Source organism: Hevea brasiliensis, chromosome 14, assembly GCF_030052815.1.
Source record: "Hevea brasiliensis isolate MT/VB/25A 57/8 chromosome 14, ASM3005281v1, whole genome shotgun sequence".
Taxonomy (NCBI): domain Eukaryota; kingdom Viridiplantae; phylum Streptophyta; class Magnoliopsida; order Malpighiales; family Euphorbiaceae; genus Hevea; species Hevea brasiliensis.
This window is the reverse complement of record NC_079506.1, coordinates 21,845,951-21,864,700: the sequence shown is the minus strand read 5'-3', so window position 1 is coordinate 21,864,700 and position 18,750 is coordinate 21,845,951. Positions and strand designations below refer to the sequence as shown.

At 28.6% G+C, this 18,750-nt stretch overlaps 1 protein-coding gene across 1 annotated transcript; it reads left to right on the top strand.

Moving 5' to 3' along the window:
• Positions 1–6,797: 6,797 nt before the first annotated feature.
• Positions 6,798–9,797, top strand: LOC131172895 (receptor-like protein EIX2). Its single transcript, XM_058134436.1, has 2 exons — positions 6,798–8,323; positions 8,375–9,797. The coding sequence occupies exons 1-2, from the start codon at positions 6,798–6,800 to the stop codon at positions 9,795–9,797; spliced, it is 2,949 nt and encodes a 982-aa protein (XP_057990419.1).
• The last annotated feature ends 8,953 nt before the right edge of the window (positions 9,798–18,750 follow it).

Below are 18,750 nucleotides of genomic sequence, written 5' to 3'. Positions count from 1 at the left end.
TCAACTTAATTGCTTGCCCTCTTCTTACTAATTAATTTAAAATAGTTAGTTTGGAATAAATTATTTGTAAAGACAAATTTAAAAGAATTATTACATAATTATGTATAATTTTTTAAATAAAAAAATTTTAAATTAAAAATAATTAATTAAATTAATTTCTTAAAAAATTTTACCTTCGAAACAAGGGAGCGTTAACATAATTCCATGACATCTACTAAGGAAGTGTTGCAGGAGCAGCGGTTACTCCAAAAGTTTTCAAAATTATAATTTTACATATATAATTTAATAAATTTTTTTAAAAAAATTATTGTTTGACCCCTTAAAAGTTTTCAAAATGAAAATTTTATTTATAAACTTTAATTAATTTTTTCAAAATTACTATTTGCTCTGTAAAAACTTTTAAATTTAAAATTTAACCTATAAAATTTTAGTGTATTCTTACAAAATTACTATTTGCCTCTCTAATATTTTTATTTTTATTGTATTTTTTATACTTCTATGTAAATTTCATTCATATTTTTATATTATTCAATTTTTGATCTTTTAATATTATATGTTTTTATTTTAATTTATATATTTTTATCAAGATTTCATTTAGGTTTTTTTTTTTTATAGAAATTGTATTTAAAATCAATATCTTACTCTATAAGTCGAACACTCGCTTTTGTTCATCCTATTTTTCCAGACTACAGGAGAAATTCTTTTTTAGAATAACTTGTTTCCTTCCTCGCAATTTTATTAGCAGTTATTTATTTGTATTATTATTTTCCAAAATTATAATCTAGAACACTGCATATATTAGCAATAGTAATAATCTCATCAAGTATTATATAAATTTAAGTTTTGGCGTTTTACTAAATGCAAAATTTTTATGATATTTAAAATGTTTGCAAACAGTAGTATCAGGGCTGAGCTGTGTTCCCCTGATTTTAGTTTTGATGGTTATCGGCTTGAGTTGACCCAAATAAAAATGTAATATTTTATTTTATTTTATTTACAAAATAGGCATCAGTTTTTGGCCCTGGTTATGAATTTGGGAATAATAAGGCTTACTATAGGCCTCAAAGGTTTTATACTGACCTAGGTTTTAATGCCGGTACGGCCCGCGGGTTCGAGTCATGACAGAAATAAGAATGAAAATGGAGATACTTAAGTAAATAGTATCAAAAGATTTATAATATTTGAATATTGATATGAAATTGATTTCGAATATAACTTAATAGAAAAAAAAATTCACATAGCTAATTTTAACTAGTTTGAGAGACTTAATTATTATTGTTATTGTATGTTATTTAATTAATTATATGTAACTTTATAGTAAATATTTAAGGAAAAAAATTAATTTTTAGTCTTTACATTATGCTAAGATGACAACATATAAAATATATATATATATAAATTATTCTATTCGAATTCAATTAGTAATTTAAATACCCAAAACCAATTATTTTACTTAGAAAATACTTGAACCCATTTAAATTTACATATTTTAATTAATAATTTACATAAAATATATTTATAATTAATAATTTATATTTTAAAATTTTTAATAATTTTAGAGAAAATACAAAAAATCTATATTTTCAATTTTTTAATTATATCGCATATCAATTAAATTCTATACTTTTTAACTTTTTCTAAAATTATTGTGATAAATTCGTTATATTTAGAATATAAAATTAATTAATTGTAACATACCTTACCCGTCTAAACTGTAGGCGAGCGAGGCATGTCACACTCAGTACCGGAGCACCCTATCTTATCTTATTTTATTCCTAAATAAATTTTTTTTTCTTCTTGCCCTTTTAATTAATCATTCAATTTATTTATGAGGGAAAAACTGGCGGAGTTTTCCCTATTGTATTACCGTTTAGTGTATTTCACTATTCACCTGCTTGAAATTTTTCAATAACATTCTACAATAAAAATCTCATCAATTATTCTCACAATCAACTCATATTCCAAATATCATCCATATATTTCAATTTCATATTCATTTCCATGCATGCACAATTTATATATAAAAATTCTCAAGTTTTATTAATTTACATGATTTACAGAATGATTACATGAATTTATAATTTACATGATCTATAAATTAATTACAATTTCATAATCTATATTTCAACATACAATTCATAATTTACATTATAAATAATAACTAATTATAATGTACAAAATACATAATATAACCTATATGAGCTTTATCTATATACATTGCTGAGGAGGTGATAACCTTGAATACTCTGCAGATTGGAACTCCAAAATCCCAGTCTAATGTCTACTAGGCTTTGTCTCCAGTACCTGTGCGAGGAAAAAAAATCCATTGCGCTAAGCATTTCTACTTAGTGGTGCAATAATATAACAAGAAAATAATATATACAAATAAAGAAAGAATGGATCATAATTTGGATATTCTAGAATTTAATCTAATTTAATATAATACTTCTAGCATCAACTATTTTTTGTTCTAATTTATTCCTCTTCAGAAGCGCTTAATTCCTAAATTCACAGTAATAATATACAATCCACAAAAATTCTAAGAATATTATTCTTAACTTTATATAATTATGAAAATGTGCATTTGTAATGTTTATTTAAGTTATATTTTTATTGCTAATCTTTTTATCATTTCGTTCAATACTTGCTAGGTTATCTTAGATTATTTTATAATAATTAACGTTCTCAGAGTCATTTTATAATAGATAAATTTTAACATCAGTCCAGTTCATTTCAGTTCTTTCTATTAAATAGATTCTTAGAGCTAATCTAATTTATTTCAGGTCTTCTTACTCATTTAGTTAATCTCTAATATTTTTAATTTCTAATATTTTTAACTTATTTTAACAAATTACACTGCCCAAGTAATCTATGATAGGCTGATTAAACTGGATAAGAGGGTCACTGGGCACTGGACACCGTGGTGTCTTGGGCCGTCATACCATGAGACGTGAAATACGGAACGTCAACCATGTATGAAATCAGTATGGCTAAAAGCCATGATAACAGATCAGTATGACTAAAAGCCATGATAACAGATAATCGGGGATAAAAGCCATAAATAAGGCATAAAACCTTACGCAGTACTGCTAAAACAATACCCTATTGGCATGCCAATCTATCAAATCTGATAGAAGTGTCTAGGCAATATATAAGCACATTAGTACCATTAAATGTTCCTAAGTTTTACTATTTCATTTTATTTTCTAATTATAATCTATAGTATTTAAATTTTATTCATAGCAGAAGCATAAATATCTAATCTCATTTTTACATAACTTTATACATTCATCCTAATTTATACATTCAAATTTATACATTCATTATATTATCCATATTGATCACAATTCATAACAATTATTCTCATATATAACTGTACTCAAAGCAATTTTTCCTTTCTCAAATAAAGAGAACTAATGTCTCATGCTTACATTCTTTTGATTCATTTATTCATTATACCATTTATATAAATTATCATTCAGATTCCAAATAATCCATGAACATTTTATGGATTTTAGATTAACTTAAATTTCTCTTTTTAATCATTTATTTTGAAGTAGTATAACTTTAATTTTAAAGAAATAAGTAATGATCGAGTCTTTGAACCACTGTAAGTCTATTCATTTCCAGATTTTCTATTTTTATTGGTCATACAATTCCAAGCACTCAGGCTTAGAATTGGTTCCAGGTTCCTAAAATAAAGTCCTAAGTCTTCATCTTATTTATTCATATTAATTTGTATTATGTCAATTAAAGTTTTAGGGCTCCAGTTATGGTCAAATAACAATAACTGGTTCATTATTTTCTTCTAAATCCAGAACCAAAAAAATTCTGGAATCCCAATCTTGTCCAAATGGTTGAACATATTACAGTCATAATTTTTACCTAAGGTCCTTTATATTGGTTATTCCCTTATGTCCTAGGGTCACTCAAATTCAAGAATTTTTAATTCACTAATTACACTATATATATTAGTACTCATAATGGCTTCTTTAATTTATTATTTCTTATATTTTTTGAGTTACTATTCACACATTACTATTCACTCAATTTGTTGACTTTTTCATATATAATTTGTATACAAATTTTAGATACATAATTATACCACATTTTGAGTTCTAAATTTATTGGCATTGATTGCCAATTGTACTTCAAAGCCTCCTAGAAGTATTTTCAAAAATTCAGTTTTTGTGTCCTATGTTTACTGTTCCATTGGTCTAAGCTACAGTGAGAATTTGGCAAACTTTTCTTTATCAAAGTTGTTCCTTTATGTGTCTTCTTTAATTCCCTTTTTGAATCACTCCATTTAGAGTTTTGTAACTCAAGTTATGGCCAAATTACCATAACTGGCCGGATTAGTCTCTACCCAGAATTTCTGGGCAAAAACCAATTTTGGCAGTTTTGGTGTCCTGAATTTGATGGACAATTTCATTAAGTTCTGATCAAAATTTAGAGTTATGTTCTTCATGAAAGTTATTCTAAATTGTCTAAGCTTTCTATTGATATAAAATTCAGGTCAATTGGACATTTCTACACTGAGTTATGACCATTTGAACAAACACTGTTCATTTAGTCATTTTCTAGGGACAGCTTGTGTGTTACCCAGATTGAGGCAATTTTTAGGTCAACTTAAATTGGTTTTCTGGGCAAAGTTTCTTCATAAAAAATGTGGGAAATTGTCCTACGTTTCATCTCCAATTGGCCTCACACCAATTGGAGTAACACAACTCTACTTATGATCATAATTATATACTGGACTCAAGGTTCAAAAATTCCTGTAAAGAAACTACACTTCTAATAGCCCAATTCCATCAACTACCAACTTCAAATTGCAACCAACACACATCAATTGCTCAACAATTGACCTCAACATCCACAATTAAGCATCATAACATCATTTCTCCCAAATTGGTTCTAAACCCTAACTTCAAAATCACAATTTCATACTATACATGCAAATTTAACTTACTTTTCATATCTAGCACCTCTCCTAAGTTAGAATTCAAGTTTAAATCTCATTAAACACATCACTTCCTCCATATACCTAGGCTGGCAAAATTCCTCCCATGCATACATACCCGATTTTATAAATTCTTCTTGCTATTTCCCATGCTTAGAAACCAAATCCAAGAATTAATCAAGAAAATAATGGAGAATAAGCACTAACCTTAGTGGCAGAATTTTCTCTTAGCCCAACTTAGATTTTCCTTCACTTTCTTTCTTTTTCTAGGCTGCCAAACACTCTCCCAAGAAAATTGACAAGGTTTAATGAAGGAAAGAAGGGTATTATGGTGGGAAATCAAAGAAGCATGAAGAGAGAGATGAAAAGAATTTTAATGGAGGAAAGATACTAAGTTTCGGCCATGGGAGGGATAAATTGAAGAAGCAAATTTTTGGGTTGTTTTTATCATCTTTTAATGAGTTTGCTTAATTGTGATTGGTGGGGATAATTTTAAAAATTAAAAAGTATAAAATTAAAAAATTATATTTGAAATTAAAATTAGAACCACCTCGCAAAACTTATCTGAAAATGAATCAAAATTTTGAATAAATAAATTAGCAAAGACTTGACCGTTAATCCAATTTACGTTCACTCCAAATCACAAAGCGCAAGCTACTCCATCTTCCAACTCTACAATGGCAAACCTTAAATGACGGTTGCTTTTTACTTAGAGGAGAAGCGAAGGAAAAAGCAATAATACCTATTCTTCTTTTTGACTAAAAAGATTAAAATATATAATTAAAATTAGTCTTTAGTAATGGCATTTACTTTCCAAAAGCATTATATTAATAATAATTATTAAATAGTTAAAAGATTAATTTAATTGATAAGATTCGCCTAATTTAATCATTAAATTGAGATTTCAAATCTTACCAACCATTTTTATTGATAAGCATCTGTAAATTCTATTGTAATCATTTAAAATAGCTTATGCCTTTGAAGTATCTAAGAAATTTCCCTTGAATCCTATGAGCAGCTGATCATCAACTTAACCATTTTTTTCTAAATTAATTAGTGAAAAAAAGATCGAGTATAATGGGCAAATCGTGAAATAGACGGCGAAGTCTTTCTTTAATAATAATAATAATTATTATTATTATTATTGAAAAATATGAAAACTTCACTTGCTTATGGTTTAATATGAAATAAAATAAGAATATAATGAATATTATTTTATATTTTAAATGTAAAATATATTTTTTAAATTAATTAAATCACGTAAAATAGTTACTTAATTTCCTAAATTAAATAAGTGAAAAATTGTTATTGTTGTTTTAATATCTTTTGGGATTCTACATCGATTATAAAAATATGTGTATAAAATATATAATTTAGCAAGTCTTAACAAAAATACTTTTGTTAATTAGTTACACATAAAAATAGTGATGGCAACGAGTTCAGTTTTTGTGAATATCCGATCTGATCGAACCTATTAGAATGAATTTAAATAATATATAATCGCATTTGAGATTGAGTTTGGATTTAAAATTTAATAACATAGAAAAAAAAATTGTGAGGCTAAGTTGGTGGGGGATAAAACCTGAAAATACGGCATAAAAAAAAAACCTGATAATACGCCACTTATTTTTTATTCAATGGCTGGTAAAAGCTGGTAGACCATACTGTTTGCAGTCAGCTATACAGAATTAAAAATTGTTACAATTGGTTCCAGTTTTCCCAATAAATATCATTGGACTAAAGCCTACCTATGCTATGCATGCAGTTTTCTTAGAAAGCTTACTTGAAAATTAGTCTAAATTCTATGCTTCTAAACAAGGCATTGAGTGTTTGATCTATGGAGACCTTTCCATTTCTTTGGATTATCTGTCTGTTATCTGGAGAATTAATTTGGGGTGGAGTTGCTCAATTGGTGCACTGCAATGCAGCTGAGAGAGGCGCTCTTCTTGACCTCAAAATGGGTCTTAATGATTCCTGGAATCGGCTCTCCTCATGGCATGGAACCAATTGTTGTCAATGGTCAGGAATAGCTTGTGACAATACAACTGGTGCTGTTCTCGCAGTTGATCTCCCAAATTCATCAGGTCGTCGGCCATTAGGTGGGGAGATTAGACCTTCACTCGCAAAACTCAAGTCTTTGAAACATCTGGATTTAAGTGAGAACAAATTCAGCGGTAAAATTCCTCATTTCTTTTCCACTTTAGAGAACTTGCAATATTTGAACCTGTCATTTGCTGGGTTTAGTGGCGCAATTCCTCCAAATCTTGGAAACCTCTCTAACTTGCAGTTTCTTGATGTCTCTTCAGTTAGTTTAAATGTTGATAATCTTGAATGGGCGAGTGGTCTTGTCTCGCTAAAATATTTGAATATGTATTCTGCAGACCTTTCAAAGGTAGGAGGAGGATGGATTGAGCCATTGAACAAGCTTCCACTTTTATCTGAGTTGCGCTTAGAATTCTGTTTTTTATCTGGTTTCATATATTATCTTCCTTCTGTTAATTTTACTTCCCTTGAATTCCTAAGCCTTCAAGGAAACTCCTTCGAGGCCAACTTACCGAATTGGTTTCTGAACATTAGCAGCCTTGTATCTGTTGACATCAGAAATAGCTGGTTGACTGGAAGGATTCCACTTGGTTTTGCTGAATTACCAAATTTGGAGTCATTGATGCTTGATTATAATGTGAAACTCTCAGCAAGCTGCTTCCAACTATTTTCAAGAAGCTGGAAAAAGATACAAGTTCTTGATTTATCTATCACTGAGTTACATGGTAGACTTCCTGCTCTCCTTGGAAATATGACATCCCTCATTCATTTTGATTTACACAACAATCATATTGATGGTGGGATTCCAAGCTCCATTGGCAAGCTTTCTAATTTGCAGTACATTGACTTGTCGTTAAACAACCTGACGGGAAGTTTACCAGATTCAATTGGCCAGCTCAAGAATCTTGTCGAACTCCGGTTGAACAATAACTTGCTTCAAGGTTCCATTCCTTCTTCCATTGGAAACTTGCAGCGTTTGACTACCCTCACGCTTGCGTCAAATAAGCTAAATGGTACTCTGCCTGATAGCATTGGACTGCTCTCTGAGTTGTCTTCCCTTGATGTTTCTCTCAATAAATTGACAGGCGTTATTTCAGAAGCACATTTTCATAGTCTGGGGAAACTGGAGAACATTATTTTATCAGAAAATTCTTTCGTTTTGAATGTAAGCTCCATTTGGGTCCCGCCTTTCCAAGTCATTGCCTTGGAGATGGGTTCATGCCATCTAGGTATGTCCTTCCCTTCTTGGCTTAGATCTCAAAAACGGGTCCTCGTTTTAGATTTCTCAGGGGCTGGTATTTCCGGTTCTATCCCAAATTGGTTCTGGGACATGACTAGCATTCTAGCCTTTTTGAATGTTTCTTTCAATAGTTTAGAGGGTCATATACCAAATCCATTCAATATAATTTCCTATGCAGATGTTGATTTGAGCTCCAACCAATTCAAAGGACCCATTCCACTTCCAAATGTCAACTTACTAGATCTTTCTAATAACCAGTTTTCCGGTAGTATACCAGAAAATATTGGTCAAGTCATGTCAGTGTTGTCATTTCTTTCACTTTCCGGTAACAAGTTGACCGGTGCAATCCCAGCCTCAATGGGAGAGTTATCGCTCGATGTCCTTGATCTCTCAAAAAATAACTTGGCAGGAAGCATTCCTTCAAGCATAGGAAATTGTTCTTCTCTCACTGTTCTAGACCTTCAAAAAAACAATTTGTCTTGTGGGATTCCAAACTCTATAGGTCAGATAACTGGGCTTCAAACACTTCACTTGAGCAACAACCAACTCTCTGGAAAAATTCCATCATCTCTTCAGAATTTGTCAAAGTTGGAAACTTTAGACTTCGGAAACAACATGTTGACAGGAAATTTACCACGATGGATTGGAGAAGCTTTTCCGCGTCTCAGGATACTTCGTCTCAGGTCAAATAAATTTTCTGGAGAACTTCCTTTGGCACTTTCAAATTGGAGTTCCCTGCAAATTTTGGATCTGGCAGAAAACCAATTAAATGGTTCCATTCCTGCTAGCTTGAGCAATCTTAAAGCCATGACTCAACAGCAGAGCGTTAACCATTATTTGCTTTATGGAACTCTTTCTGAACATCACAATTACCAAGAGAACATATATGTGACCATAAATGGCCTTGGATTAAGGTACACTAGGACTCTTTCCCTGCTAACCTGTATAGATATGTCTGGAAACAATTTAAGTGGAGAACTTCCTGAAGCAATAACAAAATTAGTTGGTTTGGAAGTTTTGAATCTATCAAGAAACCACATCAGTGGCCAGATTCCTGAGAGCATTTCAGAATTGCGTCAGTTGTTATCTCTTGATCTCTCAGGCAATACGCTTTCAGGTCCTATTCCCCAAAGCATATCTTCATTGACATTTCTGGGGAGTTTGAATGTGTCAAACAATAACTTGTCAGGCATAATACCTTCTACAAATCAGATGTCAACTTTTAATGCATCCTCTTTCGCTGGGAACCCTGGTCTATGTGGAGATCCTCTTACGGTGAAGTGTTCTAATGATTCAAACAATGGAGGAGACAATTATCCAGAAGGTGGAGGGAAAGCAGATCAGACAGACAATGGCAATGGCTTCATTGATAAGTGGTTTTACATGAGCATTGGGGTAGGATTCGCAGCAGGTTTATTGCTTCCTTATTTAGTTTTTGCAATGAAAAGGTCTTGGGGTGGAGTATACTTTGCATTTGTGGATGGAACTGCTTATAGATTGTCAAGTGAGAAAATGAAAGCAGCTGCAAGAAGAAGAAATCGGGGCGCTCGTTGACGTTTTTCATTTTTCTTTTGCAAGTCTTAAATTTCTTGTACAATCTAGTGAAGTATTTCAGCAAGTCTCGGATTGTTTGAATTTGGAGAAAGGGAAATTTAAGAATAAACTTTTTGTTACTTCAACTTAATTGCTTGCTCTCTTCTTATTAATTAATTTAAAATGGTTAATTTGGAATAAATTATTTATAAGGAAAAATTTAAAAGAATTATTACATAATTATGCATATTTTTTTTTAAATAAAAAGTTTTTAAATTAAAAAAATATATTCTTTTATTTTAAACTTAAATATAATTAATTAAATTAAATTCTTAAAAATTTTTACAATTTTTACCTATAAAATTTAATAATTTTTTTTTTAAAAAATTATTGTTTGACCCCTTAAAATTTTTCAAAATTATAATTTTATTTATAAGCTTTAATTAATTTTTTCAAAATTACTATTTGCTCTGTAAAGCTTTTAAATTTAAAATTTAACCTATAAAATTTTAGTGTATTCTTAGAAAATTACTATTTGCCTCTCTAATATTTTTATTTTTATTGTATTCTTTACACTTCTATGTAAATTTCATTCATATTTTTATATTATTCAATTTTTGATCTTTTAATATTATACGTTTTTATTTTAATTTATATATTTTTATCAAGATTTCATTTAGTTTTTTTTTTATAGAAATTGTATTTAAAATCAATATCTTACTCTACGAGTCGAACACTTGCTTTTGTTCATCCTATTTTTTCAGACTATAGGAGAAATTCTTTTTTAGAATAAATTGTTTCCTTCCTCACAGTTTTATTAGCAGTTATTTATTTGTATTATTATTTTCCAAAATTATAATCTAGAACTCTGTATGTATTAGCACTAGCAATAATCTCGTCAAGTATTATGTAAATTTAAGTTTTGGCGTTTTACTAAATGCAAAATTTTTATGATATTTAAAATGTTTGCAAACAGTGGTATCAGGGCTGAGCTGTGTTCTCCTTATTTTAGTTTTGATGGTTATTGGGTTGAGTTGACCCAAATAAAAATATAATATTTTATTTTATTTTATTTACAAAATAGGCATCAGTTTTTGGCCCTGGTTATGAATTTGAGAATAATAAAACTTACTATAGGCCTCGAAGGTTTTATACTGACCCAGGTTTTAATGTCGGTACGGCCCGCGGGATCAGATCGTGACAGAAATAAGAATGAAAATGGAGATACTTAAGTAAATAGTATCAAAAGATTTATAATATTTGAATATTGACATGAAATTGATTTCGAATATAACTTAATAGAAAAAAAAAATTCATATAGCTAATTTTAACTAGTTTGAGAGACTTAATTATTATTGTTATTGTATGTTATTTAATTAATTATATGTAACTTTATAGTAAATATTTAAGGAAAAAATTAATTTTTAGTCTTTACATTATGCTAAGATGACAACATATAAAATATATATATAAATTATTCTTTGAATTCAATTAGTAATTTAAATACCCAAAACCAATTATTTTACTTAGAAAATACTTGAACCCATTTAAATTTACATATTTTAATTAATAATTTACATAAAATATATTTATAATTAATAATTTATATTTTAAATTTTTTAATAATTTTAGAGAAAATACAAAAAATCTATATTTTCAATTTTTAAATTATATTGCATATCAATTAAATTCTATACTTTTTAACTTTTTCTAAAATTATTGTGATAAATTCGTTATATTTAGAATATAAAATTAATTAATTGTAACACACCTCACCCGTTTACAGTGTAGGCGAGCGAGGCATGTCACACTCGGTGCCAGAGCACCCTATCTTATCTTACTTTATTCCTAAATAATTTTTTTTTCTTCTTGCCCTTTTAATTAATCATTCAATTTGTTTATGAGGGAGAAACTGGTGGAATTTTTCCTATTGTATTATCGTTTGGTGTATTTCACTATTCACCTGCTTGAAATTTTTCAATAATATTCTACAATAAAAATCTCATCAATTATTCTCATAATCAACTCATATTCCAAATAATATCTATATATTTCAATTTCATATTCATTTCCATGCATTTCCATTCATGCACAATTTATATATAGAAATTCTCAAGTTTCATTAATTTACATGATTTACAGAATGATTACATAAATTTATAAATTACATGATCTACAAATTAATTACAATTCTATAATCTATATTTCGACATACAATTCATAATTTACATTACAAATAATAACTAATTATAATATACAAAATACATAATATAACATATATGGGCTTTATTTACATGCATTGCTGAGGAGGTGCTAACCTTGAATACTCTGCAGATCCTAACTCCAAAATCCCAGTCTAATGTCTACTAGGCTTTGTCTCCAGTACCTATGCGAGGAAAAGAAATCTATCGCGCTAAGTATTTCTGCTTAGTGGTGCAATAATATAACAAGAAAATAATATATACAAATAAAGAAAGAATGGATCATAATTTAGATATTCTAGAATTTAATCTAATTTAATATAATACTTCTTGCATCAACTATCTTTTGTTAATTCCTAAATTCACAGTAATAATATACAATCCACAAAAATTCTAAGAATATTATTCTTAACTTTATATTATTATGAAAATGTGCATTTGTATTGTTTATTTAAGTTATATTTTTATTGCTAATCTTTTTATCATTTCATTCAATACTTGCTAGGTTATCTTAGATTATTTTATAATAATTAACGTTCTCAGAGTTATTTTATAATAGATAAATTTTAACATCAGTCCAGTTCATTTCAATTCTTTCTATTAAATAGATTCTTAGAGCTAATCTAATTTATTTCAGGTCTTCTCACTCATTTAGTTAATCTCTAATATTTTTAATTTCTAATATTTTTAACTTATTTCAATAAATTACACTGCCCAAGAAACCTATGATAGGCTGACTAAACTGGATAAGCGGGTCACTGGGCACTGGACACTGCGGTGTCTTGGGCTGTCATACCATGAGACGTGAAATACGGAATGTCAACCACGTATGAAATGAGTATGGCTAAAAGCCATGATAACAGATCAGTATGACTAAAAGCCATGATAACAGATAATCGGGCATACAAGCCATAAATAAGGCATAAAACCTTACGCAGTACTGCTAAAATAATACCCTATTGGCATACCAATCTATCCAATCTGACACACGTCTCTAGGCAATACATGGGCACATTAGTACCATTAAATGTTCCTAAGTTTTACTATTTCATTTTATTTTCCAATTATAATCTATAGTATTTAAATTTTATTCATAGCAGAAGCATAAATATCTAATCTCATTTTTACATAACTTTATACATTCATCCTAATTTATACATTTATTATATTATTTATATTGATCACAATTCATAACAATTATTCTCATATATAACTGTACTCAAAGCAGTTTTTCCTTTCTCCAATAAAGAGAACTAATGTCTCATGCTTACATTCATTTAATTCATTTATTCATTATACCATTCATATAAATTATCATTCAGATTCCAAATAATCCATGAACATTTCATGGATTTCAGATTAACTTAAATTTCTCTTTTTAATCATTTATTTTGAAGTAGTATAACTCTAATTTTAAAGAAATAAGTAATGACTGTCCAGGGTGCTGAACCCTGTAAGTTTATTCATTTCCAGATTTTCTATTTTTATTGGTCATACAATTCCAAGCACTCAGGCTTAGAATTGGTTTCAGGTTCCTAAAATAAAATCCTAAGTCTTCATCTTATTTATTCATATTAATTTGAATTATGTCAATTAAAGTTTTAGGGCTCCAGTTATGGTCAAATAACAATAACAGGTTCGTTATTTTCTTCTAAATCCAGAACCAGACAAATTCTGGAATCCCAATCTTGTCCAAATGGTTGAACATATTACAGTCATAATTTTTATCTAAGGTCCTTTATATTGGTTGTTCCCTTATGTCCTAGGGTCACTCAAATTCGAGAATTTTTAATTCACTAATTATACTATATATATTAGTACTCATAATGGCTTCTTTAATTTCTTTTATTATTCCTTATGTTTTTGGAGTTACTATTCACACATTACTATTCACTCAATTTGTTGACTTTTTTATACATAATATGTATACAAATTTTAGATGTATAACTATACCACATTTTGAGTTCTAAATTCATTGGCATTGATTGCCAATTGTACTTCAAAGCCTCCTAGATGTATTTTCAAAAATTCAGTTTTTGTATCTTATGTTTACTATTCCATTGGTCTAAGCTACAGTGAGAATTTGGCAAACTTTTCTTCATCAAAGTTGTTCCTTTATGTGTCTTCTTTAATTTCCTTTTTGAATCACTCCATTTAGAGTTTTGTACCTCAAGTTATGGCCTAATTACCATAACTGGCCGGATTAGTCTCTACCCAGAATTTCTGGGCAAAAACCAATTCTGGTAGTTTTGGTGTCTTGAATTTGATGGACAATTTCATTCAGTTTTGGTCAAAATTTGGAGTTATATTTTTCATGAAAGTTGTTATAAATTGTCTAAGCTTTCTATTGATATAAAATTCAGGTCAATTGGACATTTCTACACTGAGTTATGACCATTTGAACAAACACTGTTCATTTAATCATTTTCAAGGAACAACTTGTGTGTTACCCGGATTGAGGTAATTTTTAGGTCAACTTAAGTTATTTTTCTGGGCCGGTTTTCTTCATGAAAAATGTGGCAAATTGTCCTAGGTTTCATCTCCAATTGGTCTCACACCAATTGGAGTAATACAACTCTACTTATGATCATAATTATGTACTGGACTCATGGTTTAAAAATTCCTGTAAAGAAACAACACTTCCAATAGCTCAATTCCATCAACTACCAACTTCAAATTGCAACCATCACACATCAATTGCTCAACAATTGACCTCAACATCCACAATTAAGCATCATAACATCATTTCTCCCAAATTGGTTCTAAACCCTAACTTCAAAATCACAATTTCATATTATACATGCAAATTTAACTTACTTTTCATATCTAGCACCTCTCCTAAGTTAGAATTCAAGTTTAAATCTCATTAAACACATCACTTCCTCCATATGCCTAGGCTGGCAAAATTCCTCCCATGCATGCATACCCGATTTTATAAATTCTTCTTGCTATTTCCCATGCTTAGAAACCAAATCCAAGAATTAATCAAGAAAATAATGGAGAATAAGCACTAATCTTAGTGGCAGAATTTTCTCTTAGCCCAACTTAGATTTTCCTTCACTTTCTTTCTTTTTTTAGGCTGCCAAACACTTTCCCAAGAAGAATTGACAAGGTTTAATGAAGGAAAGAATGGGTATTATGGTGGGAAATCAAAGAAGCATGAAGAGAGAGATGAGAAGAATTTTAATGGAGGAAAGAGACTAAGTTTCGGCCATGGGAGGGATAAAATGAAGAAGCAGATTTTTAGGTTGTTTTTATCCTCTTTTAATGAGTTTGCTTAATTGTGATTGGTGGGGATAATTTTAATGACATCATCCCATATCACAATTATGTAATATTAACTTTTTAATTTCATTTTATTTTCTTTTTCTTTCTTCTTTCTTTACTCATTTTTAATTAAATTATTATCAATATTTGTTCACATTTTATGTCATATAATTCTCTTACTTAAATGGACAAGTTGGTCAAAAATCGTCTCTGAAGGCGAAATGACCAAAATGCACTCCATTTAGCTTAACAAGCTAAAATCATATGTATCGATTGATAAAATTTTTTAAGCATTTTCTTGGCGTTCTAATACCATCGAAAACTCAATAACTCTTCTCTGGAGTCTCAAAAATTATTTTACTGGGTTTCTCTTGAGTTTAGGGCTACTAGCTGTTTTTATAGCAACTTCTCGTTAGGTCACTCATTGCCGAGGCATCGGCTCATTTAACTTTATTGTATTTTATTTTTAAATTTTTTTTGTAAATTTTTCTTATCATTATTTGAGTTATTTATGACTTCTCACTCTAGTTTAATTATAGTTCCAGACATTCTGGCTCTCCGGACAGCTATTGATTACCAGAACAGTAAAATATACAGAATTATCTAAAGTGAGAGCGTTACATTAATATTCATTATTCCGTAATTATATACTATTGTTAATGTGATGTGATAAATTCTTTAAGTAATTATTGTGCGAATTCGATAATAATAGGATGTAATTAATAAAAATTAAAAAGTATAAAATTAAAAAATTCTATTTGAAATTAAAATTAGAACCACCTCGCAAAACTTATCTGAAAATGAATCAAAATTTTGAATAAATAAATTAGCAAAGACTTGACCGTTAATCCAATTTAAGTTCACTCCAAATCACAAAACGCAAGCTACTCCATCTTCCAACGCTACAATGGCAAACCTTAAATGACGGTTGCTTTTTACTTAGAGGAGAAGTGAGGGAAAAAACAATAATACCTACTCTTCTTTTTGACTAAAAAGATTAAAATATATAATTAAAATTAGTCTTTAGTAATGGCATTTACTTTCCAAAAGCATTATATTAATAATAATTATTAAATAGTTAAAAGATTAATTTAGTTGATAAGATTCGCATAATATTATCATTAAATTGAGATTTCAAATCTTATTAACTATTTTTATTGATAAGTATCTGTAAATTCTATTGTAATCATTTAAAATAGCTTGTACCTATGAAGTATCTAAGAAATTTCCCTTGAATCCTATGAGCAGCTGATCATCAACTTAACCATTTTTTTCTAAATTAATTAGTAAACAAAATATCGAGTATAATGGGCAAATCGTGAAATAGACGGTGAAGTCTTTTTTTAATAATAATAATAATAATAATAATAATAATAATTATTATTATTATTATTATTATTATTATTATTATTGAAAAATATGAAAACTTCACCTACTTATGGATTAATATGAAATAAAATAAGAATATAATGAATATTATTTTATATTTTAAATGTAAAATATATTTTTTAAATTAATTAAATCACATAAAATAGTTACTTAATTTCCTAAATTAAATAAGTGAAAAATTGTTACGGTTGTTTTTTTAATATCTTTAAGGATTTTAGATCGTTTTATAAAAATATGTGTATAAAATATATAATTTAGTATGTCTTAATAAAAACGTTTTTGTTAATTAGTTACGTATAAAAATAGTAATAGCAAAAAATTTAATTTTTTTCAGATATTCGATCTGATCAAACCCTAGTAAAATGAATTTAAATAATATATAATTCAGTTTGAAATTAACTTTGGATTTAAAATTTAATAATATGAAAAAAAAAGGGTGAGGCTAAGTTGGTGGGGGATAAAACCTGAAAATACGGCATAAAAAAAAAAAAAACCTGATAATACGCCACTTATTTTTTATTCAATGGCTGCTAAAAGCTGGTCGACTAAACTGTTTGTAGTCAGCGATACAGAACTAAAAATTGCTACAAGTAGTTCCAGTTTTCCCTTTAAATATCGTTGGACTGAAAATTACCTATGCATGCAGTTTTCTTAGAAAACTTACTTGAAAATTAGTCTAAATTATATATTTTATAAAATAGTATTTAAATATTTTTTTAAATTATTAAAATTTTAAATAAAAATTATTAATAAAAAATAGTTTTTTATGTATATTATTAATTAAAATATATAAAATTAAATGAGTTCGAGTATTTTTAAATAATAACAGTTGAGTTTGAGACTGATTTGAGTAAATGAAAATAAATTTTGATAAGTTTAGGTTTTAAGTATATTAGTCAGTTTTATGTTTGGGTAGGATGATTTTCATAGGTATTCTACCTATTGCCACCCCTATCATACTCGAACCCAAACCCATCACAGATATTATTTCTCAAACTCGAATGTATCATGAGTATTATTACTCAAACTCGAATTCATCACAAATCTAATTATATATTATTTATTGTTGTTGATTAAAATCCAAAACTCTGCATGTGCTATTGACATTTTATTTAGATGAATCTGTAAAAGATTAACTATTTAAATTTATTAATTTATTGATTATGTATGTGTGGACTTATGAATTTTTTCGTTTATGTGGATGAGGGAGCTGGGCTCCCAGTGATCACATTGTGTTACTTGAAAATGTTGTGAGTGAGCTGGGCTCCCAGTGATCACATTGTGTTAATTGAAAATGTTGTGAGTGAGCTGAGCTCTCTAAATTATTATATATTGTGATTACAGGTTGAGTGAGTCAAAAACTCTACATTGGATGGTCCTGGATATGGCCGGACTCTGTTCGGATATTTTCTTGATTTGGATTTTGAAATTGGGCTTATGGTTTGGGTTTAAACAGTGAGGCTTACTACAGGCTTTGGGAGCTTTATCCCTACCCACGTCTTAGTGTCGATCCGGTCCATAAATTGGATCGTTATAAGTCATATCGAATACCTATAAATATCTAACTCGTTGTCGTCCCTAAATTTATTTGCTAATCTAGTTTGAACTAATTTCCCTTTTTTCTTAAAAATAAGTATATGACTAAAAATGAAAATAAGATGCATGCCCCCTCCACATATTAATTATTATTAATAATAAAACAAATAAACCGTATTGTGGCTCTAAATCATATTTTTATAAAATTAAATAAAAATAAAAATAAAAATAAAATGTTTTTAAGAGTAGTAACGTGTTCTGAGTTTATTTGTAAAATCAAGTTAACTATCTAATTCTTATTATTTGATTCGAAACTAATTTATTTAAATTAATTTTAGTGTAAATTAAAGTAAATTATATATATATATATATATATATATATATATATATATATATATATATATATATATATATTGGTAGAAATCATTTGGTATTCTAAATCTGTTGGCCCAACTAATCCGAATTCGCGTCGGACAGGCTCATAAAGGAGGGTAAAGTACTCCCTTCTATGTTTTAAAGGTGCTTCACATTCAGAGTTTGAACTCGAAGCCACTAGTTAAAGGAGAAGGGTACTTGTCATT

Coding starts and splice junctions, on each gene's coding strand:
- LOC131172895 (XM_058134436.1), top strand. CDS start 6,798: ATGGAGACCTTTCCATTTCTTTGGATTATCTGTCTGTTATCTGGAGAA. Junction 8,324..8,374: donor TCCGGTTCTATCCCAAATTG/GTTCTGGGACAT, acceptor TTCTTTCAATAG/TTTAGAGGGTCATATACCAA.